This window comes from Oncorhynchus mykiss, chromosome 27 (assembly GCF_057628025.1).
Source record: "Oncorhynchus mykiss isolate SJ-2025 chromosome 27, ASM5762802v1, whole genome shotgun sequence".
Lineage (NCBI taxonomy): Eukaryota > Metazoa > Chordata > Actinopteri > Salmoniformes > Salmonidae > Oncorhynchus > Oncorhynchus mykiss.
Window position 1 is genome coordinate 15,861,765 of NC_143048.1, and position 22,323 is coordinate 15,884,087.

At 42.1% G+C, this 22,323-nt stretch overlaps 3 protein-coding genes across 12 annotated transcripts; all 3 read left to right on the plus strand.

Annotated features, from left to right (window-relative positions):
- The first annotated feature begins 2,300 nt into the window (after positions 1-2,300).
- On the plus strand, positions 2,301-6,022 carry LOC149971242 (uncharacterized). Of its 2 annotated transcripts, none has more exons than XR_016492668.1 (9): positions 2,301-2,693; positions 2,988-3,058; positions 3,146-3,322; positions 3,413-3,474; positions 3,557-3,643; positions 3,731-3,772; positions 3,841-4,014; positions 4,094-5,176; positions 5,271-6,022. XR_016492668.1 is itself a non-coding variant. In XM_090224661.1 (9 exons), exons 1-8 carry the CDS (start codon positions 2,536-2,538, stop codon positions 4,127-4,129), a joined length of 807 nt encoding a protein of 268 aa, XP_090080787.1. In that variant the 5' UTR covers positions 2,301-2,535; the 3' UTR covers positions 4,228-4,968. The 2 variants fall into 2 exon arrangements, 1 of the variants encoding a protein (XP_090080787.1); XM_090224661.1 differs by lacking the exon at positions 5,271-6,022 and having other exon boundaries at positions 4,094-4,129; positions 4,228-4,968.
- A 4,164-nt stretch (positions 6,023-10,186) lies between these two features.
- Positions 10,187-15,757, plus strand: LOC110507171 (upstream stimulatory factor 1). Of its 8 annotated transcripts, none has more exons than XM_021587066.3 (11): positions 10,187-11,215; positions 11,865-11,928; positions 12,279-12,328; positions 12,429-12,547; positions 12,758-12,871; positions 13,156-13,309; positions 13,487-13,574; positions 13,814-13,872; positions 14,016-14,110; positions 14,328-14,456; positions 15,013-15,757. In XM_021587066.3, the coding sequence occupies exons 2-11, from the start codon at positions 11,885-11,887 to the stop codon at positions 15,100-15,102; spliced, it is 942 nt and encodes a 313-aa protein (XP_021442741.1). In that variant the 5' UTR covers positions 10,187-11,215; positions 11,865-11,884; the 3' UTR covers positions 15,103-15,757. The 8 variants fall into 8 exon arrangements, with proteins under 8 accessions (XP_021442741.1, XP_021442740.1, XP_021442737.1 ...); XM_021587065.3 differs by having other exon boundaries at positions 10,595-11,215; positions 14,016-14,128; XM_021587062.3 differs by having other exon boundaries at positions 10,672-11,215; positions 12,429-12,580; positions 14,016-14,128.
- Positions 15,758-15,865: 108 nt separating this feature from the next.
- LOC149971243 (uncharacterized) lies at positions 15,866-19,600 on the plus strand. 2 transcript variants are annotated; one of them, XM_090224672.1, is made up of 5 exons: positions 15,866-16,054; positions 16,833-17,019; positions 17,153-17,241; positions 17,375-17,530; positions 18,533-19,600. In XM_090224672.1, the coding sequence occupies exons 2-5, from the start codon at positions 16,960-16,962 to the stop codon at positions 18,546-18,548; spliced, it is 321 nt and encodes a 106-aa protein (XP_090080798.1). In that variant the 5' UTR covers positions 15,866-16,054; positions 16,833-16,959; the 3' UTR covers positions 18,549-19,600. The 2 variants fall into 2 exon arrangements, with proteins under 2 accessions (XP_090080798.1, XP_090080797.1); XM_090224671.1 differs by having other exon boundaries at positions 17,375-19,600.
- The last annotated feature ends 2,723 nt before the right edge of the window (positions 19,601-22,323 follow it).

Sequence of the window (22,323 nt, forward strand, 5' to 3'; positions counted from 1 at the left end):
AGAAATAGCTGTTACTGTAAGCAGATCAGAATGGTACTGTGCTGTTAAAACTGATCGTCAGCTTAGTTATGCTACTGTAAACTAAAAAACTAAAAGTGCTCCAGCATGAATGTGTCTAGACTGGTCCCAGATCTGTTTGTATTACCTTGCCAGAACAAACAGATCTGGGACCAGGCTAACATGTCTCTTAATGTGCTGCTCTGTTATTTTGTGCTCCAGGATCCTGTTGTGTACCGCAGCTTGTCTTGCCTGAGGAACTCCACCAGTGATTTGTCTAACACCTACACTACTGCTCTGCTGGCCTACACCTTTACCCTGGCAGGGGACATGGAGACCCGGACCCAGCTTCTGCAGCACCTGGACACGATCTCATTACAAGAAGGTGAGACATATCCTGGTCCAAGATCTTTGTGCTGTGTTGTCTTGATTGAGCTTACCTGGACAATGGAGCCAATGGAGTAATCCCAAATGTGCAAACCATCCACACGTCTGGCAAAAGTATTTTAAAGAACAAAAATACTATTTGAACTCCAGTGTCTGTCATAAAATTAATTGGGGAGGTCAGAGAAGAACTTTACAGTCTGTATAATGATGAATAAGATAGCCCTATTCTCTGGTGTGTGTGTGTCTCAGCCTCCCTGGCAGTGGAGATCAGCTCCTACCTCAGTGCCTCCCTCTGTCTACCACTGACCTGGGCTACGCCTCCAGCATCGTCACGTGGCTAGTGAGGTAGCAGAACACCTACGGAGACTTCTTCTCCACACGTGTATCTCTTAAACACCTCTGTTCCGAAATGGCACCCTGTGCTGTGCACAAGGAGCTGACCACCAATATGATTATAGTGGATTTGAAAATGCTGTCTGGGTTCGTCCCAGACCCAGAGTCTTTGGGTAGGGTGAGTTTTTTGTGATAACATACATTTATAGTGTTACCTGTGACTTTTTTTCCATGTAAACTCAGTAAAAAAAGAAATGTCCCTTTTTCAGGACCCTGTCTTTCAAAGATAATTAGTAAAAATTCAAATAACTTCACAAATCTTCATTGTAAAGGGTTTAAACACTGTTTCCCATGCTTGTTCAATGAACCATAAACAATTAATGAACATGCACCTGTGGAATGGTCATTAAGACACTAACAGCTTACAGACGGGAGGCAATCAAGGTCACGGTTATGAAAACGTAGGACACTAAAGAGGCCTTTCTACTGACTCTGAAAAACACCAAAAGAAAGATGCCCAGGGTCCCTACAAATCTGTGTGAACGTGACTTAGGCATGCTGCAAGGATGCATGAGGACTGCAGATGTGGCCAGGGCAATAAATTGCAATGTCCGTACTGTGAGACAACTAAGACAGCACTACAGAGAGAAAGGACGGACAGCTGATCGTCCTCGCAGTGGCAGACCACGTGTAACAACACCTGCACAGGATCGGTACATCTGAACATCACACCTGCGGCACAGGTACAGGATGGCAACAACAACTGCCCGAGTTACACCAGAAAGGCACAATCCCTTCATCCGTGCTCAGACTGTCCTCAATAGGCTGAGGGAGGCTGGACTGAGGGCTTGTAGGCCTGTCGTAAGGCAAGTCCTCACCAGACATCACCGGCAACAACGTCACCTGTGGGCACAAACCCCCCAGACAAGTGTACATATTGATTTGATATCAAGAAAGAGTATTCAATCACACTCCACTTGTCAATACATCCTGTTTTTTTGCTCAGAAAAGATAAGAAGCCCACCTGATTGGACAGTAGCTCTTTAAACCCCCTTCCAACTCATTCTTCCTCTTGCTCTCTTCATTTGTGCCCTGCCCAGCCTACAACAGTGACTCAATGGCAGGAATTCTTGGACGATTTGAAGATCAATGGATACAAATATCACACCCAATTCAGTGGTTACTGATTTTAAGGGTAGAAGGAAATCAACTGTATTCTAACCAAAAGCTCAAGATTTTTTGGAACAATGCTGTTGATTTTCAAGTCCACAAGACAAAACAGTAAATCTATTTTCAAAATGTAGTTATCTTCTCAAAACATAAATACATACATTTAAAGAACACGACTGCCTGCAAAAAAATTAACGCAATGTAGCAGGCTCAAGGGTGTGAACTTTCCTCGTTTCAATAACACAACATGCACCAGTACCACAACTAGAATGCAAATGGGAAGTTTATTATGGATTTTTGTACACAGAACCAGTGTGTTTTATCTCCCACAGAGCGACACTGGGGTGTCGGAAACATGTTCCTCTTTTCCACAACACTTGGTCTTCCTGTTTCTGGGTGAGTAAGCTAGCAAGCTCCAGACCAGGGGCCTGTTGCACAAAAGTAGAATTAAGACATCCGGGATAAATGACTCAGCTGAGCTCAATGAAGCCAAAACATGTGCGTCCAGGCTTAATTGGTTGCACAAAGACCAAGCCAGGATGAGCAGACACGGATTCATTAAGCCAGGTGAAACCAATCCTGGATAGGTGCGCGCTCACGGCTCACTCAAATAGACCCCGCCACAGATCACAGATTAACTGATTTACCATGGCAACTAGAGCCGCGTACTTTTCCCCGTCGGAAGCACAAATCCTCATGGAGGCATACGAGGAGGTAAAAGATATAATTAAGAAGAAAGGCAACACCGCCACAGTGATAAAGCAAAGAGAAAAAGCGTGGCAAAGTATTGCAGACCGCCTGAATGCGTAAGTAGTGCACAATTACACACTCACCGCTCCGCTGAAACATCACAATTACAATTCAAATATTTAATTCACATCTCCAAAAATGCAGTTGTACTGTAATTATGAAACGGTTAATTTTTTTTATTGAAATGCACTGCAGATATGAGTGAAATTGTGTAAAGTAACTCCATCACACTGTATAAAGCTATGATAAAATTTTTGATATTTTTACTGAAAACAAGACAAAAATACCAAGTAATTTTTTGCAGTGTGACTCCATTAAGTGTGTGTGTGTGTGTGTGTGTGTGTGTGTAGATTAAACATGAACGGGCCAAAACGGACATGGCAGCAGGTCAAAATCAAATACAAGAACATTCTGCAGAATGGTATGGTCCCTGACTAATATTTAACAAAGCACAAGCATATATTGTACCCAGAAGGTGCCTGCTCACACATTGTCTGTACTGTTTTAGCAGTGAAAAAGAATACCCACAGACAAGGCACGGGTGGTGGGTCACCAAAGGCTGACCTTACCCCAGCAGAGGACATGGCCTTGGAGCTAAATAAAGGCAGGCCCGTCTTAGAGGGGATCCCTGGGGGGAAAGAGACGAGCATAGGTTCCTCCCAAGATGCCACCCGCTTCATTCAAGGTATGTCCTTCCATCTCTACATGGGATACAACCACATTCATATTGAATCAATTTGGACTGTCTGACTTTGGTTTACCTATTGCCTTGCAGTGTCTGGCAGCACTGTGTTCCTGTTAGAGCCACCAGCACAAGCACCAGACGATGCTGATCCAGTGAGTACTCCATCAAAGGCATACTGTAGGCCTGGCATGTCTTGTCTACTAGCTTCAATATGAATCCGATTAAATGTGATAGGGTGAAGGCCCCAGTGCAGCAGCAACAGCACATGATGGAGACGATGATGAGGAGGAGACCATCTCTCTGGATTCCAGAAGGCATGAGGTATCATGTTAAGACTGTGAAAGTACTATTTACTCTACAATGGTGAGGAGTCCTCATCAAAATCAAAAAATCTAATTTCTTTTACAGGACCCAGATGCTATACAGTGGGAAAACCAGCCTGGCAACATAGTGCGTATTAATAAAAGGACACCACATCCTGCCAAATTCCAGCTGCGCTAATTGTATTGTGTTCACAGAGCTCACAAGCTATCAGAAAGTTGTATGGCAACCACCTCCGGTGCCAAATAGAACTGGCAGACATAGACATTCAGTACAAGAAGAAAAAGATGGAAAATCTTGCACTGGAGTTCGAAATAAAAAAGAGGACAATTAGGAAACTGGACCTTGAAATAAAAAAACTTGAGAGGGAGGTGAGATATGCCTTCAATGTACACTGTATGCTAACTGTAACACAAATGTATTAATCATTATTTTTCTTTCCTCCCCCAGCTCCAAGAAGATGACACAGCTCAAAATAAAAATTAGGTATATTCTCGTAAAGTCAAGTGAGCCATGACATATGAGCTCTTATTGTGAGCACACAGGACGGTGGCATCTTTCTAAGGTTTTTTTTATTTTCCCAGCAATCAGTACAACCAAGTCATCGTTATAAGGCATCGCCCTCTTTTGCCCACCCCCCCCAGCACCAGGTGTGGCCACTAGCCTATATGAAGGCCCAAAATTGTGTGTTCCTTTCTGCTCTGACAATGGCATGCCCATTCGTGCGAGATGTGGTGGATGAAGAAGCACTTGTGCTGAGGAGAGCCTTCAGGTGAGAAAGGGTCTTCAGGGACCGGTTGGACCCACTGGCCTTCCCTGATGACCATCTATATGAAAGATACAGGTTTTCTGCAGATGGCATCAGGTATCTATGCAGACTACTGGGTCCCAGGATTAAGCACCGCACTGCACGGAGCCATGCACTGAGTGTGGAGCAAATGGTTTGTGTGGCCTTGCGCTTTTTTGCTAGTGGAGCCTTCCTGTACTCAGTGGGGGATGCAGAACAGCTGAACAAGGCCACAATTTGCCGCACAATAAGGAGTGTGTGTCTGGCTATCAAAGCATTAGCAGATGTCTTCATCTCCTTCCCTGGCCACAGAAGACTCTGTGACATCAAAGAGGAGTTCTATAGGATTGCAGGTAAGAGGATCTACAAATTACAGGACAACTGTTAACACATAGTAGGATACTCATTACTTTGTGTGACAGGTTTCCCCAATGTCATTGGTGCAGTGGACTGCACACACATAAGGATAAAAGCCCCCTCAGGTGCCCATGAGGCCGATTTTGTGAATAGGAAATCCTTTCACAGCATTAATGTTCAGGTGAACATAACTTTTTGATATTGTCCATTGACGAACACTCTGCATTGCCAGTGATGTGCATTGATTGGTGTAATATTCCTCATCTTATGATTTCAGATGGTCTGCAATGCTGACTGTGTGATCAGCAATGTTGTGGCAAAATGGCCTGGCTCAGTCCATGACTCCAGAATCTTTCGGGCCTCTGAAATCTATCAGTGCCTATCACAAGGTAAGCCACACAACCCCTATTTATAACCATCATGGCTGTGTCAAGAATATCACTGTGTTTATGAGGTAGTAATGATGAGATTTTGTGTTGACAGGTGAATTCTCTGGTGTGTTGCTGGGAGACAGGGGGTATGGCTGCCAGCCTTTTCTCCTGACACCTTTCACAGACCCCCAGGAAGCACAGCAGGCCTACAACCATGCCCATGCCAGGACCAGGGCCAGAGTTGAAATGACCTTTGGCCTCCTGAAGGCACGCTTTCACTGCCTTCACAAATTAAGGGTCAGCCCTGTTAGGGCATGTGATATTACTGTGGCTTGTGCTGTCCTTCACAATGTGGCCTGCCTGAGGAAGGAGAGGGCCCCCAGAGTGCCACCAGCCATGGACTGGGACAATCCGGCAATCTTCCCTGATGACGACAGTGGTCGGCTGCTGAGGGACCAATATGTGTTGAATTATTTTAGTTAGTATGTGTGCTTTCAATTTTGGTTAAATATGTCCTGCGGTGGCAGAGGAATTTGGGTTTTTTTGGGTTCGTTTTTTGACGAATTTGGCCTCTTATGATGTTTGTGCGGTATACTGTGTGTAATACAAGGCTGCAGGGAGGCTACTGCATCCATTCATTTGTCTGTTCAGTTGATGTGTATGGATTTGTCCTGCATTTATTTTAGTGTGCAGACATGCAGGGTGTGTTATACACATTCAAAGGTCTGTATATGTATCATTTTGTATAATATGCTTAGATTCTGTGCTTTCCATCTTGTAGAGTCACTGTGACTTCAGTTTTGAAAGGAGCTGATGGTTTACCTGCTTTGTTTTGTCCTTATTCAATAAAGGAACATAATGTTACACATTGTGTTTTTATATTCATATGGAATGTGTATTTGTTTATATGACAGAGTACTAGGGCCACACTGAAGAAAAAGGATAAAGTCATAAATTTATGAGGCTGGTTCTTTCTGCAGAAAAGCTACATATTGTTTTTACAGTTTTGATACTTATGACAATGTGATACTTAATATTCTGGCACATCAGCATGTCTTTGTTTATGAAACCATACTGAAGTACAATTTCACGAAATGCCCCACATCTGTCATTTTAACAACTGTCCTCCTTTAAAACAACTGGTTACAATATTATGACTTGTGTTTTTTTCCCCTCTGTGGCCCTAATATTCTAGCATTTTATATATAGCCTTATAGTCTATGGGAAACTGTAAATTATCTAATGATAGCAACATCATCTAAAAATCATTTTTTATCCAAAATCATTGAAATTAATGATCACAAACGTTTAAATAACAGTGGGTCTAGTTATATGTGATAACAATGTATAGTGAGCAGTGAAATAACTATTGGTTTCCATTTGTGGTGACTGCTGACTGACATTAGGGATGAGATTAAATAGATCCTGGAATTTAGCCTGGTCTGGAGCAGGCTAGCTCCACAGAATAAATCTCCATGGTAATTTATACCATAACATATCCTCCTGCCCCCTATCCATCTTTAGTGCAACCGGATTACGGATCAATTGAGCCAGGATCACCAAGATATCCTGGCTTAATCCCTTATCCTAGTTTTGTGCAACAGGCCCCAGGGCGCGAACCAGGGACCTTCTGCACACATCAACAACTGACCCCTACGAAGCGTCGTTACCCATCGCTCCACAAAAGCCGCGGCCCTTGCAGTGCAAGGGGAACTACTACTTCAAGGTCTCAGAGCAAGTGACGTCACTGATTGAAACGCTATTTAGCGCCCACGCTAACTAAGCTAGCCGTTTCACATCCGTTACAGATACATACATACTTTATCTCTTTGCATCACATTTATACCTGTGAGGGTGGGTGATATTAGAAATGTCAGGCTTTCAAATGCACATTATCACAAGTAACGTGATGGACTATTTATGGTACATTCACTTAAAGAGACATTACACTTTCAAATCAACGATTGTCAGACGTTTTCAGACCTCCAAAGTAGTCTAATGTCAAGATAAAACCACGTCCCTCGACAATGGTTGAGTGTAGATCCAGGTATATACCTCCACCATAAATGAATGGAAAATATATAGGCACTGAATAAAACCATGGAATTAGATGGTGTTCATCTTTTCCATTCATTTGGGATTGAGGCATATATATTGATACACAGAACAGATGGCTGGGGTGTTGACATATGTACTATATCTGACAAACTTTAATTTATGAGTGAAATGTCCCTTTAACATTTTACTGTATCAATACATGGAGTTGTTGTTAAAACCAAATGAAGCGATATTATAAGCTTTCGTTTGTCTTGTAATTTCAGTCACCTGTTCAGCAAAGAAATGGGATTTTGGAAAATGTACTGCCTGTATCAATGAAGACAACAGCTTCAGGTTGAATTGCGAGTACCCAGCATGTCCCCGGTCCTTTAATTGTGACATCCTCACCACAGAGAACGGGGTCCTGTTGTAATGTCAAAAGGCAAATTTGACTGGGGAAAGTTGCAATGCAGCCCTAAAAGTTTGATGAAATTAGGTGAATAAAAACAAATGCAGCCTAGCTCAGTGCTTTCTGTGGTGGTGGGGCAGCCAGCGGAAAATACGGAGAGTAGGGGTTGGTAATGTTCTCTAGTTGCGCCGTGATTGGCTTAGTGTTCTGTCACTAATGGGGAAACCACATCACAGCAAAAATCTAAGGGGAGAGCTCGAAAATTCAAAGTTACAAAGTTACATTGTAAGTGCCCATCCAAGAAGGCTCAAGGTCATTGGCCACAGATAAAATGACATCAAATCACGTTATATCAGTAGATTTGACTGGACTGATCATGTCAACATCATACTTTCAACATTTTAGCTAGCAAGCTAGCAGTCATCATCATGAATCAAGTTGACAATCTACTGGCAAATCCTTGTCATATGAAGATAAATTATAGATAAGACGTATCGGTGCTCATCGGCCATTTGACATAAACATTACACAACAAGTCGGAAATCGCAAATTCAACACTAAGTGGTTTGGATGGAATTAGTGGCTAACTGCAAGCATTGCAAAGTTAGCATTGCAACACTAGCCTGCTATTCAGTGGAGTGAATGCGTGGTCCAAGTCTGGGTTTAAGGGTCTCTTTTCCACGTTTAAAAGGATAAACATTCAACATTGGCCATGCTGTCAATCTAGCATGACTTCTGCCGCTTTCAAAATAACTGGAAACTCGGAACTGGGAAATGTCCAACTTCAGTAAGTTCAAGACAAATGGGAACTCTGCAAAAAATGCACTCTGACTGGGAAAATACGTTTTGAACTGTCATCCAACTCGGAATGCCAAGTCGGGAACTTGGGCCTCTATCTAAAGCTCCGACCTGAAGATCACTAACGTCATGGTTCAACCATATTTTTTCCAAGTTTTCCAATATGCCAGGGAGATATGTATAATGTGGCAAAGAAAGTAATACTAAGTGTATGTTGTGTAGTAAGCTGTTAATAACCCATGTGCCTCACCCTACAGATTTAGTATTTTTTTCCCTCTTAAATTAGCCTACTGTTCTGACTTGGTGGTGCACATGTAGCCTATAGTCTGTTTCAGAGAAATGTCATCATTGAATATTGTAATAGCTTTCATTGTCTGCCTTTATTTATCCTACAGTTCTGATTTGGTGTACAGGGAGAATACTGTAAGAACGGCCCATGTTCTGAAATCTGTCGCTGTACATTTCAAAAGTGCTAAACAAGTAGTTATATTGACTATGTCCGTCCTAGCTCGCTGATTATGGTCTTAATCGAAATTACAGGATGGTCTCTTATCCACTCATCGTCCCTTTATGCCATAGTTTTTAATGTAAGTGTAATTGTCAGTAGAAATCATATTTCTTAAAGCAAGTCAGCCATATCAGCTGTTTTTAAAGCAGTAAATGAGGCTAAATTAACTGTTTATCTGCCAGACAAAGCTCCGCTGATAGCCAGGTGTAGCAGTGCTAAGATGTTGGGGACTACTATTGGGACTCAACTGTTAGGACAGCTTTATGTAGGCTCTAACAGTTTCTGGGCACCATTTGTCAACGTTATAATCCAAATAATGTACTGTTTAGTGTTGTGTAGTGGCTTTGCTGGCATGCAACTACAGTGCCATGCGAAAGTATTCGGCCCCCTTGAACTTTGCGACCTTTTGCCACATTTCAGGCTTCAAACATAAAGATATAAAACTGTATTTTTTTGTGAAGAATCAACAACAAGTGGGACACAATCATGAAGTGGAACGACATTTATTGGATATTTCAAACTTTTTTAACAAATCAAAAACTGAAAAATGGACCAGTCAAATAAGCTTGTTGACCTTAATATGACTGCAGTCACATAATAATTTAACGCATTCATTCATTTTTTCCTTAGTTATTACACATTGATTACACTATCACTCATATTTAAAATGTCACAACGATTCGTCGATAGGTATGCAATGATGCTGGTACAGTTGTCTAGCGCACCTACAGTGCTGGTCATTAAAAAAAAGCTAGCTAGCTGATGGATGCAAACAATGTTCTTCCCAAAAAACATAGCAAAACGTCATAATCTGTTTCAGTAGCTATAGTTAGGTAGCTAACTATATAGCTAGGTGTCATCATCTAAAATAACCCTAAAACCCATCTACGTGAAGCTAGCCACAATAAGGATTAGCCACAATAAGAGTATGACATTGACAGTAATGCAAATGCATTCAAAATGTAGAATTATGCCGTAATTGAATATATCATGCTAAACGAGGTTGGAATGTTGTTATATAAAATCAACAAAAGACAATAATTTGTTAATTTGACAAAAATCTGTTGAAATCACACTGGATGTGTTAGACTTTTGAATTGCATGGGGGGCATACTTATTTCACTGTATTCCAACCTTGTTTAACGTTTAGTCTAAATATGGCAACCGCAAATTCCACTGTTGTGCCTATTGTTTCTAGCTTCACAACACATAACCCGGTCCGGTCGAGCCTCACTAGCAAGGTTGAAACTAACTGGCTGCTTGTAGCGTTAGCTTTGTGCTACAGGGTTAAGTAGCTGGCTAGCTATTTATTTTCATGAACTGATGCTCAGTTTCAATAGGCGAATAACAAGTGGCTACCTTGGATTCCTAAATAATTGTTAAGAATAATGACTATATAGCTAGGTGTCAACATCTAAAATAACCCTAAAACCATCTACGTGAAGCTAGCCACAATAAGGAGCAGTTTCTACTGGTCATTGTTTTCAGGCTGGTGCTAGCTAGGCACCAAGCTAAAGCTAGGTACCCCAGAAGTTGCGGTCGAACAAGTAATGCCTTTATTACCAATGCGGTACTGTAAACACATCGTTCGTGGCCAGTGTGTGCTTGTTTGCAGACTTTTGTTGTACAGCTTTGACAGTGCTGATAGTAGTGGTGGCGCTTGGCTTGCACGTGCAAATTCATCACACACGACATTCTATTATAGAATAGTGTTATTTGACGTGTATATTGTTTGACACGTAAAGACCCAAACGGCGTTCCATCTTCCATAACTCTGTAAATGGGTTGGAACCTCGGGCGCTCTCCAGCCAGTCACTTTTTCCTCACTATAGCAATTCGTTGGGTATTGAGCAGGAAAATAGAGACTACAACGAAAGAAGGCAGAGTTACGGTGCATGCAAGCATCATTCATTTGGGAATTTAGATTAACTTTCACATAATTGTCTGCCTGATAGACCTACAAAGTAGTGAAACAGTGAACAATACTTGCCCACGGTCCCCTTTTCAGGATCGGTTAAATATTGTATCTCTTGATTTATACCAGTGGTGTGGTTAAAATGCTGATCCTAGATCTGCACAGTTGATGAAGCCCGGTAAAGATGGCCACAAATCTAGATCCGTTTGATTTCTTACCCGGCGCAATTTCGCTGAGCAGTGGAATGATAAACAGGCCAAATCTGCTATTGAGCGCGCCAGACGGTGTAAATTAAGCGCACCGAAAAGTTGGTACATGCGCAGACCATTCAGTCATTGGCGCAGACAGCCAGTAATGTTGACAAACAACTGGGGAGGGGCCAATTGCACGGTAAGTAGCTACAATTTTCCGTTCTTGTATGTAGCTATTTTCTTCGATGTTTTAAGCAGTGTTGTACAAATACCGAATATTGGACATTTGCTTGGCTTTATTACTGGCTAAATAGCTAGTTTACGTTAAATCATAACATTAGCTATAGCAAAGATGCTTTGTGACCCGTCGCAGCTTGAAGGAACCGCTGGAATAATGCAGCTTTATGCTAATGCTAGCTACATATTCGTCATTTATACAAGTAAACATCGGTATGTGTGTTGGTTAGTTAACTTACTACTTTAGAAAGCTGGATTCGGTATTTAGAATGTTTATATTTCGTTGCAGCTGTTTGCATGACGTCTTCAGCAATATAATACATCTGCTAAAGTTACTGGGTAATGTTCGCTAGTTATTTGTTGAATGAGGTTCTACGCTCACGGCTACATTGTAGTGTGTAACGTTGACTAACTACTGAAGGGGCAAAGAGTACTGTTATCACTTCAATTAAACACACAGTATATTTCCTTGAAGGCTTTCTAGATTCTAGTTGAGTACACGCAGAGCCTGTATCAATGTTTGGATATCAGAGGTTTTAGGGTTGTGATTGGGTTTCTGTAGCCTAGTTTGTTTTCCCAAAAAAATAACCAACTTGTCCATTTTCCTCAAGCCTGTTTATCTCCCGGGTGAATGAAGGAGATTCTCTTTCCAGTTGACACTGTGAAAATGAAGGGGTGAGCTAAAAATACATTTATTTAACCATTATCAATTTTTAACCAAAGCTACTTCCACATGATTTGTTGTAATACATTTGAGTGTTGGGCTGGATGATCAAATCAATTTTATTTGTCACATACACATGGTTAGCAGATGTTAATGCAAGTGTAGCGAAATGCTTGTGCTCCTAGTTCCGACAATGCAGTAGTAACCAACGAGTAATCTAACCAAACAATTCCACAACTACTACCTAATACACACAAGTGTAAAGGGATAAATAATATGTACATAAAGATAATATTCTAGTACAAGTTGAAAGAGCGGTGTGTTACTGTGTTATCATTGTTCTTCTCATTTTGTTATGTAGTCAACAGAAAAGTCCAGACCCGGATGAAAGTGCACATGTCATTGAAGAAGGTAACGAACGTCATGTGGAAAGGAAATAATGCCCCTCAAAACATCAGAAGACACCCATGGTATTTTCTTGCTTATATTATAGAGTTGTTTGCTCTTTCAGGTGCAGTGGCTACAGCTGATGACCCATCAGCTGCCATCGCCACCATTCAGTCTGCTGCCACCTTCTCCTCAGAGCATCCCATAAAGTATCTATTCAAGACGGAGGGAGCTGGGGGGCAGGTAGGGGAGCTGTACTACCCTCCCGCTGGGCAGGTACAGTTAGGGAGAGCATACTCAACAGGGCTCACTAGATCTAGCTGAAGTCTCTGAGCTAGAGCTCTGAGCCCAGCCAATGCCCATCCACAGTTTTCTGAGGCTCAGTCTTCTGTCATTACTAATGACCGATTTGATGTTTCGCCCAGCAAACCTGTGTGTTTTCTTTTTCTGAAGGTGACATACAGAGTCATCCAAGTGTCTGATGGACAGTTGGAGGCTCAAAGTGATGGAGCCACAGCGGTCAGTGTGCTCACTGGATTCCCTGCAGCCACACAGCCTATGACCCAGGTGAGAATTTATACGAGCAGGACTTGGGGCTCTCCCAGCGGGAAACACTGGTTTGAAATTATGCCAAAATTAGTAATTTCAACCTGTTTCTGGTTGTAATTACATACATTTTAACCAGTTTTGTCCACCAGGCTAGTAGTATTCAATCAGATTCTGTAAATCAAACAGCATTGTTTTTCATCTGGGATAATACAGATGATCTACTCTATTCCTCTACTTCTACTCCTTACTGTATACAGTTCTGATTGTTATTCAACACTGACAAAGGTGTCCTCTTACTGTAGGCTGTGTTCTCTCAGTCCGAGGGGTTGGAAGGGGACGGCACTGAGACGCATTACACCTACTACCCTGCCACCATCGCTGATACTTCACCAGGCACCATGGTAACCAGCGTGGTGCAGGCATCTGATACACATCTAAGTCAGAGCACTCCCACTGGTGAGGAGATTAAGGAGACTCAATCACATAGAATGAATAGATCCCATTTCTATGCTCCATCAGGTTATGCATTTATTTCCAATTGGCTTTCCATTTTGATTGACATTTGATATTGATACATTTATATGGACAATTTGGATTGAAGGAAGCAAGGGACTTCTTTGTTCTTTGTTTCAGGGCAGTTGTATGTGATGATGTCCCCCCAGGAAGTGCTGACGGGAGCCAACCAGAGGTCCATTGCACCTCGCACACAACCTTACAACACGTAAGCTGCCATTTTGATCAGTACAGTAGGTACTGGACTGGAGAAGCCAGGAGAATCATCACAGTTACCATACTAGTTAGTCACACTGTCCCGTGCACATTCATGTTTCTTTTTGTGTTGGGTCTTAATTACTTAGCCTTGTTACTGTTTTGGCTGCACATAGGTATGTATACTGTGTATGACAATGGTTTCCATGGTAATATCTGTTTATTCATGTCTATACTGATTGTGTCTTGCAGAAAATCAGAGGTCCCACGCACTTCTAGAGATGACAAAAGGCGAGCCCAGCACAACGAGGGTGAGACCTAGATAGCCATCATAAATTACTTCATATGAAATGTTTATTAAATGCTAGTTGGGTTTGCATGTCACGTTGAGCTCAGAATCATATGTTGCCCTGCTTGCCTACTCAAATGTGTTATTGTGTAATTTGTCTCCAAGTTGAACGTAGACGCAGGGACAAGATCAACAACTGGATTGTCACGCTCTCAAAGACCATCCCAGACTGCAACATTGACCCTACCAAGTCAGGGCAGGTCAGTATCAGTAATGAGGTCAGTATCACCATAAAATGGGTCACACTCTAGTCTCATGGGTATGGCCAGGAGTTTTTCCTGAACATGTCAACTGACTAGAAAGAATTTAGCTATAAAAATGAGGACCTAGAGTTTTTCCATGTCAGAACACATTCTCAGGAAAAACATCCTGGCCCTAAATGGGAGAGGGTGACACGGTCCTTCTGTTTTGGTCCAGAGTAAAGGTGGGATCCTCTCCAAAGCCTGTGACTATATCCAGGAGCTTCGGCAGAACAACCTTAGACTAGGGGATGACCTAAGCACCCTGGAAAGGCTCAGAATGGACAACCAACTACTGAGGCAGGAGGTAAGACCCTATGGCTGTGTTTTTACGCAGGCAGCCCAATTCTGAGCTGATCGGATTGGTCTAAAGACCAATAAGTGGGATCAGAATTGGGCTGCCTGTGTAAATGCAGCCTACTATGATTCATTCACGCTTTGTAATCGGTTCAAATTAGGTTCAGGTTTGGATTTTGCTGATTAGGCTGTAGGATTAGTGAGTGAGAGACTGTTGTTCTATCATCAATCCTGTTCACCTACTTACTGCAACACTAATTGTATGCAATCTCACACAACCACAGAAAAAAATGTGTGTTGGAGATTTGACAGCATTGTAGTCAGACTGCGCAACATCACTGATCTACGAATCACTGTGCATCCAAACAACAACGTATTAACTACTTATAAAGTGATCAAGGTTAGGGGGTCTGCACCTCGCTGTGCTCAAACTGTACCCCTCAAACATGCTGAAAACGTAACTTGCAAACAAAATACCAAACCATAGGATAGTTTTTCACAAATCCATGCATCAGCTGTAATAATAGGCTTTGATTGAGCTGCTTTTTCCCTCCAATTTTGCACAGGTAGAAGACTGGAAATCCAAGAACCAGATTCTGAGGAACCAGATGCGACAGAATGGCATTGTTGGAACAGCAACGGCAGACGCTCAGTGATGGGTAGTCAGGGGAGAAGAAGGATGTTAGATCATAGAATTTGAATATCTCAGTGGAGGAATGGTAGAATTACCTTGTGACAGAACTTTTGACCTCAAACCAGAAGAAAATTCTCACTTCACTATAAAATCAGTCTGAAGGAGTTTGCAGATAGGTCATTAAATGGTCACATTTTACATACGGAAAACCATCTTAGCTCTTATAAGTAAAGATTTTTCCCGCAGCTATTCAGCTGTCATGTACATACAATTGTTTAGCTTTTTTACCTTTGACACAATTGCGCTTCATTGTATCAAGTATATTTAGTAACTCTTAGTGTAAGTCTCAAAATATATTTACATTTGATACATCTAGTATCAGATGTCCCCACTTCCAGAAATGGCTCAGCACTTTGTTTTTCTAAAGTTGTCAGTGGAATATGTATTACAATGATATACATATTGTAATAAAGGATCTTTGCATTGGTAAATGATGATGGAACTTCACAATTGAGTGAAAAACGTAATGGGATTGAGAGCTTTCTGTTCTGTTTGCTTATTGAATCCACTATGAACATCAGTTGTATCATTCTGAGTTTTCATTTCATCATTAGCTAACCTAGTACATAATGTATGATTGTCATTTAGCATTTTTAATTAAACAAATATACAAGTAACATGGACGTATGAACTACATTTTCTAACTTTACTGTTTCCTGAATGCATGTAATTTATGGGAACTCGTCGGCAGGGGGTCATCATTCGGAGACTGGCCCTTTAAGAATTAGGCTACAGTGTCGCAGTCACATTTCGACGTGAAATTGTATGGGTTCACAATTTAGCTGTTTATTGTACTGTATCGCATAAACCAATGTATTTGATGTCGTTTACAAGCGAATAAGACTAGGGCCAAGAAAATTCTATGCATTTTATTGGTAGCTGGCCACAGCACTGTTCTATAAATTCAGATGAAGGTAAGTTGTTTATGTGAGCAGGCGAGGTTTTGGTGCAGAGTTCGCATACGTGGTTGGTTAATTTCACAACACAAGCAGGTCAATGCACACAAACAAACTGCACTTAAATAATACCAAATCAGACTTACCGCCGCACAAGGTAGGCAAACTACCAGAATAATGCAAAGATGTAGTTTAGTTTTCTCAGGAAGAAAAGGGTATGTTCAATGACAGCGTTCAGTCAGTCTCGGAGTGTTACGTAAGTCTCTCCCTATTCACCTTCATGACTAGGGCAGGTTGAGGTGTGAGCGAGAGAGCGATAACTAACTGGTCACTATGCTAAAGGCCTGTTGAAATATATTCAAGTATCAACATATTTTGGGGGAATATTATTTTAAGAAGAGTAAAGGTGTCCCACAACTGACAAACCCACATCCCTTTACTTCAATATTTGTCATTTTTCTAGAATTATGTCATGTTTGTATGGACAGCAGACTGGGGTACCACATGCATTGTTGTCTAGGATAGGAGAAAATAAAATCCTGGATTCCTGGTGGGAGACGTGAACAAATGAGTTATCAGTCAAGTTAATGACTGTCGACTGCCCTTACAGTTTTGCTGTACTACATGTCTTATACTCAGTCCCTTATACATAAATACATTATTGAATTCCTTTAACTTTGGAATATTCATTTCTCTCCAGGCAGCAGTTGTGCAGTGAGGTCTATCTGGTCACAAATGCAGACTATTAAGTACAGTAACATGTAGTAACAGTATTGACACGTGTCTCCCATTCCAGGTATAAGCACTATGAGTGCTGGGCAACTGCTAATAACTTCCCTATGGAGAATGTAGCGAATGACGTCAGCGCCACCCTCGAGGGCCGGCTATGAGCAGGGGCTGATAACTCACAGATTGCACGGGATATGTTTTGTGCAGACCAGAACTTTGATATTACTCAGGTTGTCCGCTTCTTCAGCTCCAAGGTAAGATATCATATGTGCTCCTTCTGGTGAATAACAACATATACCTCACCTCTGAGAAACTGTAACCAAATTCATAGTGGGGTAGTTTTTTTTTGGCCTTGTTTACATGTTAGTATCTCTCTCTTTGACTTAGCATGGAGAGCTGGCCATATACTATGAGCAAGAGGAGGGAGAGAAGAGCAGCTCAAGGGGTATAGTGGGGGTATGCTCTGAGACCCACTGGTAGGCAACAGGAAAAATCTATCCATCTTGATACCAATATATTGTTGATAACAGTACTCACATTTGATGACTGTATGGGTCATTTGCCACCAACAGAAAAGCCTAAAAGCCTAGGTATCTCTGTGTATTTTAGGATAACTCGCTTCCTTGAGAAGTCACAGGAGGGAGTGACAGCATTGCGTCTGGCCAGTGTGGTGTTCTACTGCCTTTACAAAGCCACACTGCCTTACCTCTCAGATTTCATAATCCTGCAGCCACAAGCCCAGACAGGACTTTCAGCAGGTTCTGGGTCAGTAAGGACTGTGAAAACGGCAATGTTTGGGTTCAGTTTTCAATTCAGTGACTTCTGGAAGTGAAATGTATTAATAATTGCCTGTTGTTTTAAAGAAGGATTTTCTAGTCATGATTTGAATTTCAATTCACTTTCTGAATTGAGAACTGGATTGACCCCAACCCAGGTTATTACTGTATCGTTAGTACTGTCTATGAAATCAGTTAGCAACTAACACTGCTTTGACAAAGCAGAACTTCACTCTCAAATATGATACCAACATTCCTTGCCTGGTGGTAAGTGTCTTCACTACAGTCTCTCTACTTAAAGGCCCACTCTGTGATATTTATTAGGTATTTTTGTTCATTTGAATTAATGATACCCATTCATTCTTGAAGAATGTCACTTATAAATGTCTCATGAGCCTAGTTCATGACAGTGTATCCTGTGAAAGTCCTTGAGAGAATACTGTTTTAAATTTTTCTTCTATATTTTATAGATTAACGACATAGTAATCATCATATACTTCTTGATTTTTGTACTTTTTTTGGTATTATCTTTTCTATCTCAAACTCCCTTTGTGTTAATAATTACATACTATTTTTTATAACATTTTATAACATTCTCTTCTTTAACAGTGCAATAGTGTCTGGCACTCTGAAGAGTCTGAAATTCTACAACATCTCAGAAAGTTTAAGAAGAATAACATGTTACTCTGGAGTTCACTCTACTCATGTGCCAAATGATCAACCTGTGTTTTAAGTTGTTTTGTTCCGTTGTTAGCCCTAGGACCTTTCCAAACCCATCAGGGCCAAGACCGGCAGTGACGAAGAGACGGATGAACTCTTCCTCACTGCTGGTCTTCAGGACAGAGTTGTTCAGGTCAGCAATAAAAAGACAACGCTCCCCTTTTCACACTACTGAGCTGAGCCAAGCCAAGCTGTACTATGCTGGCATGGTTACTGTAGTTGTTGTAATTGTCCTGGAAAGGACTAAAATGGTGTCTTCTTTTCATTGCAGGTCTATGAGGGCCTAGTCTACATGGACTTTAGCAAACAACTGATGGATGAACAGGGCTATGGTATTTCAAATGTGCAGTCTCAATAGCTATTATGGCACATAAACATATATTATGAACTCTTATAAATAATATCAAATCAAATGTGGCCCATGTACCAAGTGTGTATCAAACTCTGAATCAGAGGAGGTGCAGCGATCAGATCTCTGTAACTGAATATGTTAGGTGCATAACCCAATCACACATAGAGAAGCCACAGTTGTGTGAGTTCAGCTACATTCAGCTCAGAATTGTTCCAACCTCAATGGAAAAAACAGGCAGCTGCTTTTGACTTGTGGCCTGCTCTCTGTTCTAGAGATCCTCTGTGAGCGAGTTTAATGACTCCAACCTAAGTGTATGTAAACTTCCGACTTTAAAAACACACATGCACAAACTCCCAATAACTATTGATCAAGTGGACTTTGTCTCATGCAAAATAATGTTCATTTTAATTATGCATACGAACAATTTGAAATATCGTGATTAGTAGATCAGTATAATCACATAATGTTGCCCTATTATGTGGTATGAATGTATTGAAAAGTGGATCTTTTATTTTGGAAAATAAGAAACTGGAAGTTCTGCTGCCTGCGCACACAATCAGCATATACAATGAGTACAAAACATTAACAACCCCTTACTAATACTGAGTTGTACTTCCTCCTTTTGCCCTCAGAACAGCCTCAATTCGTCAGTGCATGGACTCTCCAAGGTGTCGAAAGCAATCCACTGGGATGCTGGCCCATGTTGACTCCAATGCTTCCCACAGTTGTGTCAAGTTGGCCGAATGTCCTTTGGGTGGTGGATCATTCTTGATACACACGGGAAACTGTTGAGAATGAGTATGACAAACCCAGCAGAGTTCCAATACTCATATTTATATATAAACTCAATATATTAAGTATGATTACCTGCTGCATTCCAAGATAACCAACCTACAGCTCTAGACTTCACTTGCGTCATACTTGTGGTATTGAGAGATAAACGTGGTAATGCTTTCACTATTTGCATATGAAGGAAGACAGTTCCTACATGATAGAGTGCTTGCTTTGTTATGAGACTGATCTTGTGTCATTTCTGAATCCTGTGAACCCTGTTGATTGCTGCTCGCAGCTGTATTTATCATTATTGTTAGCGTCAATATACTGGCAGTCTATAGGGGCCCCACAAGGGTGCGTGCTCAGCCCCCTCCTGTTCTCCCTGTTCACCCATGACTGTGTGGCCACGCAAGCTTCCAACTCAATCATCAAGTTTGCAGACAACACAACAGTAGAAAGCCTGATTACCAACAATGACGAGAGAGTCTACAGGGAGGAGGTGAGGGCCCTGGCAGTGTTGCCAGGAAAATAACCTTAACGTTAACAAAACAAAGGAGCTGATCGTGGTCTTCAGGAGACAGCAGAGAGAGCACGCCCCTATCCACATCAACAGGACCACAGTGGAGAAGTTCCTTGCCGTACACATCACTGACAATCTGAAATGGTCCACCCACACAGATAGTGTGGTGAAGAAGGTGCAATAGCGCCTCTTCAGCCTCAGGAGTCTGAAGAAATTTGGCTTGCTCCCTAAGACCCTCACAAACTTTTACAGATGCATAATTAAGAGCACCCTGTCTCACTGTATCAAAACAACTGCACCTCCAGCAACCGCAGGGCTCGCCAGAGGGTGGTGCGGTGTGCCCAACGCGTCACCGGGGGCACACTGCCTGCCCTACAGGCAGTGGTGTAAATTACTTAAGTAAAAATACTTTAAAGTACTACTTAAGTAGTTTTTTTTGGGTATCTGTACTTTACTTTACTATTTATATTTGACAACTTTTATTTCACTACATTCCTGAAGAAAACAAAGTAATTTTTACTCCATACAATTTACCTGACACCCAAAAGTACTCGTTACATTTTGAAGGCTTAGCAGGACAGGAAAATGGTCCAATTCATGCACTTATCGAGACAACACATGGTCACCTCTTCTGCCTCTGATCTGGCGGGCTCACTAACCACAAATGCATCTTTTGTCAATTATGTCGTGAGTGTTGGAGTGTGCCCCTGGCTATCCATACATTTTAAAAACAAGAAAATGGTGCCATCTGCTTTGCTAAAAGAAGGGATTTTAAATTATTCATACTTTTACTTTTGATACTTAAGTATATTTTAGCAATTACATTTACTTTTGATACTTAAGTATATGTAGAACCAAATACTTTTAGACTTTTACTCAAGTAGTATTTTACTGGGTGACTTTTACTTTTACTTGAGTAACTTTCTATTAAGGTATCTATACTTTTACTCAAGTATGACAATTAGGTACTTTTTCCACCACTGCCTCCAGGATACCTACAGCACCTGATGTCACAGGAAGACAAAAAGGATCAAAGGACATCAACCACCCGAGCCACGGCCTGTTCACACCGCTATCATCCAGAAGGTGAGGTCAGTACAGGTGCATCAAAGCTGGGACTGAGAGACTGAATAACAGCTTCCATCCCAAGGCCATCAGACTTAAATAGCCATCACTAGTCGGCTACCACCCGGTTACTCAACACTGCACCTTAAAGGCTGCTGCCGTATATACAGTGCCTTGCGAAAGTATTCGGCCCCCTTGAACTTTGCGACCTTTTGCCACATTTCAGGCTTCAAACATAAAGATATAAAACTGTATTTTTTGTGTGAAGAATCAACAACAAGTGGGACACAATCATGAAGTGGAACTGTTACGATGAGTGAATGAGGACCCAAAAGCGAATTAACTTAAACAGAGCTTCTTTAATAACCAAACATAGGTAGGCTCAGATAGACCGGCAGATTCCGACAGGACAGGACAAGGTTACAGCAAACATGACGATAGTCTGGTTCAGGCATGAAACACAACAAACAAGAATCCGACAAGGACAGGAGCAGAAACAGAGAGAGATATAGGGACCTAATCAGAGGGAAAAAGGGAACAGGTGGGAAAAGGGGTGACGAGGTGGTTAGGAGGAGACAAGGCACAGCTGGGGGAAAGAGGGGGAGAAAAGGTAACCTAACAACGACCAGCAGAGGGAGACAGGGTGAAGGGAAAGGACAGAGACAAGACACAACATGACAGTACATGACAGTACCCCCCCACTCACCGAGCGCCTCCTGGCGCACTCGAGGAGGAAACCTGGCGGCAACGGAGGAAATCCTCGATCAGCGCACGGTCCAGCACGTCCCGAGAGGGAACCCAACTCCTCTCCTCAGGACCGTACCCCTCCCAATCAACGAGGTACTGGTGACCACGGCCCCGAGGACGCATGTCCAAAATCCTGCGGACCCTGTAGATGGGTGCGCCCTCGACAAGGATGGGGGGGGGGGGGGGAAGACGAGCGGGGGCGCGAAGAACGGGCTTAATACAGGAGACATGGAAGACCGGGTGGACGCGACGAAGGTATCGCGGAAGAAGAAGTCGAACTGCGACAGGATTAATGACCCGAGAAATACGGAACGGACCAATGAACCGCGGGGTCAACTTGCGAGAAGCCGTCTTAAGGGGAAGGTTCTGAGTGGAGAGCCAAACTCTCTGACCGCGACAATATCTAGGACTCTTAGTTCTACGCTTATTAGCAGCCCTCACAGTCTGCGTCCTATAACGGCAAAGTGCAGACCTGACCCTCTTCCAGGTGCGCTCGCAACGTTGGACAAAAGCCTGAGCGGAGGGGACGCTGGACTCGGCGAACTGAGATGAGAACAGCGGAGGCTGGTACCCGAGGCTACTCTGAAAAGGAGATAGCCCGGTC

What these genes read in the sequence shown, in the direction of transcription:
- LOC149971242 (XM_090224661.1), top strand. Translation starts at nt 2,536, where the DNA reads ATGGCAACTAGAGCCGCGTACTTTTCCCCGTCGGAAGCACAAATCCTC. An exon ending in ATTGCAGACCGCCTGAATGC is followed by an intron (nt 2,694 to 2,987) that starts GTAAGTAGTGCA and finishes GTGTGTGTGTAG; the next exon opens with ATTAAACATGAACGGGCCAA. An exon ending in CAAGAACATTCTGCAGAATG is followed by an intron (nt 3,059 to 3,145) that starts GTATGGTCCCTG and finishes GTACTGTTTTAG; the next exon opens with CAGTGAAAAAGAATACCCAC.
- LOC110507171 (XM_021587062.3), top strand. Translation starts at nt 11,885, where the DNA reads ATGAAGGAGATTCTCTTTCCAGTTGACACTGTGAAAATGAAGGG. An exon ending in GACACTGTGAAAATGAAGGG is followed by an intron (nt 11,929 to 12,278) that starts GTGAGCTAAAAA and finishes TTTGTTATGTAG; the next exon opens with TCAACAGAAAAGTCCAGACC. An exon ending in AGGTCAGTATCAGTAATGAG is followed by an intron (nt 14,129 to 14,327) that starts GTCAGTATCACC and finishes GTTTTGGTCCAG; the next exon opens with AGTAAAGGTGGGATCCTCTC.
- LOC149971243 (XM_090224671.1), top strand. Translation starts at nt 16,960, where the DNA reads ATGTTTTGTGCAGACCAGAACTTTGATATTACTCAGGTTGTCCGCTTC. An exon ending in TCCGCTTCTTCAGCTCCAAG is followed by an intron (nt 17,020 to 17,152) that starts GTAAGATATCAT and finishes TCTTTGACTTAG; the next exon opens with CATGGAGAGCTGGCCATATA. An exon ending in GTATGCTCTGAGACCCACTG is followed by an intron (nt 17,242 to 17,374) that starts GTAGGCAACAGG and finishes TGTGTATTTTAG; the next exon opens with GATAACTCGCTTCCTTGAGA.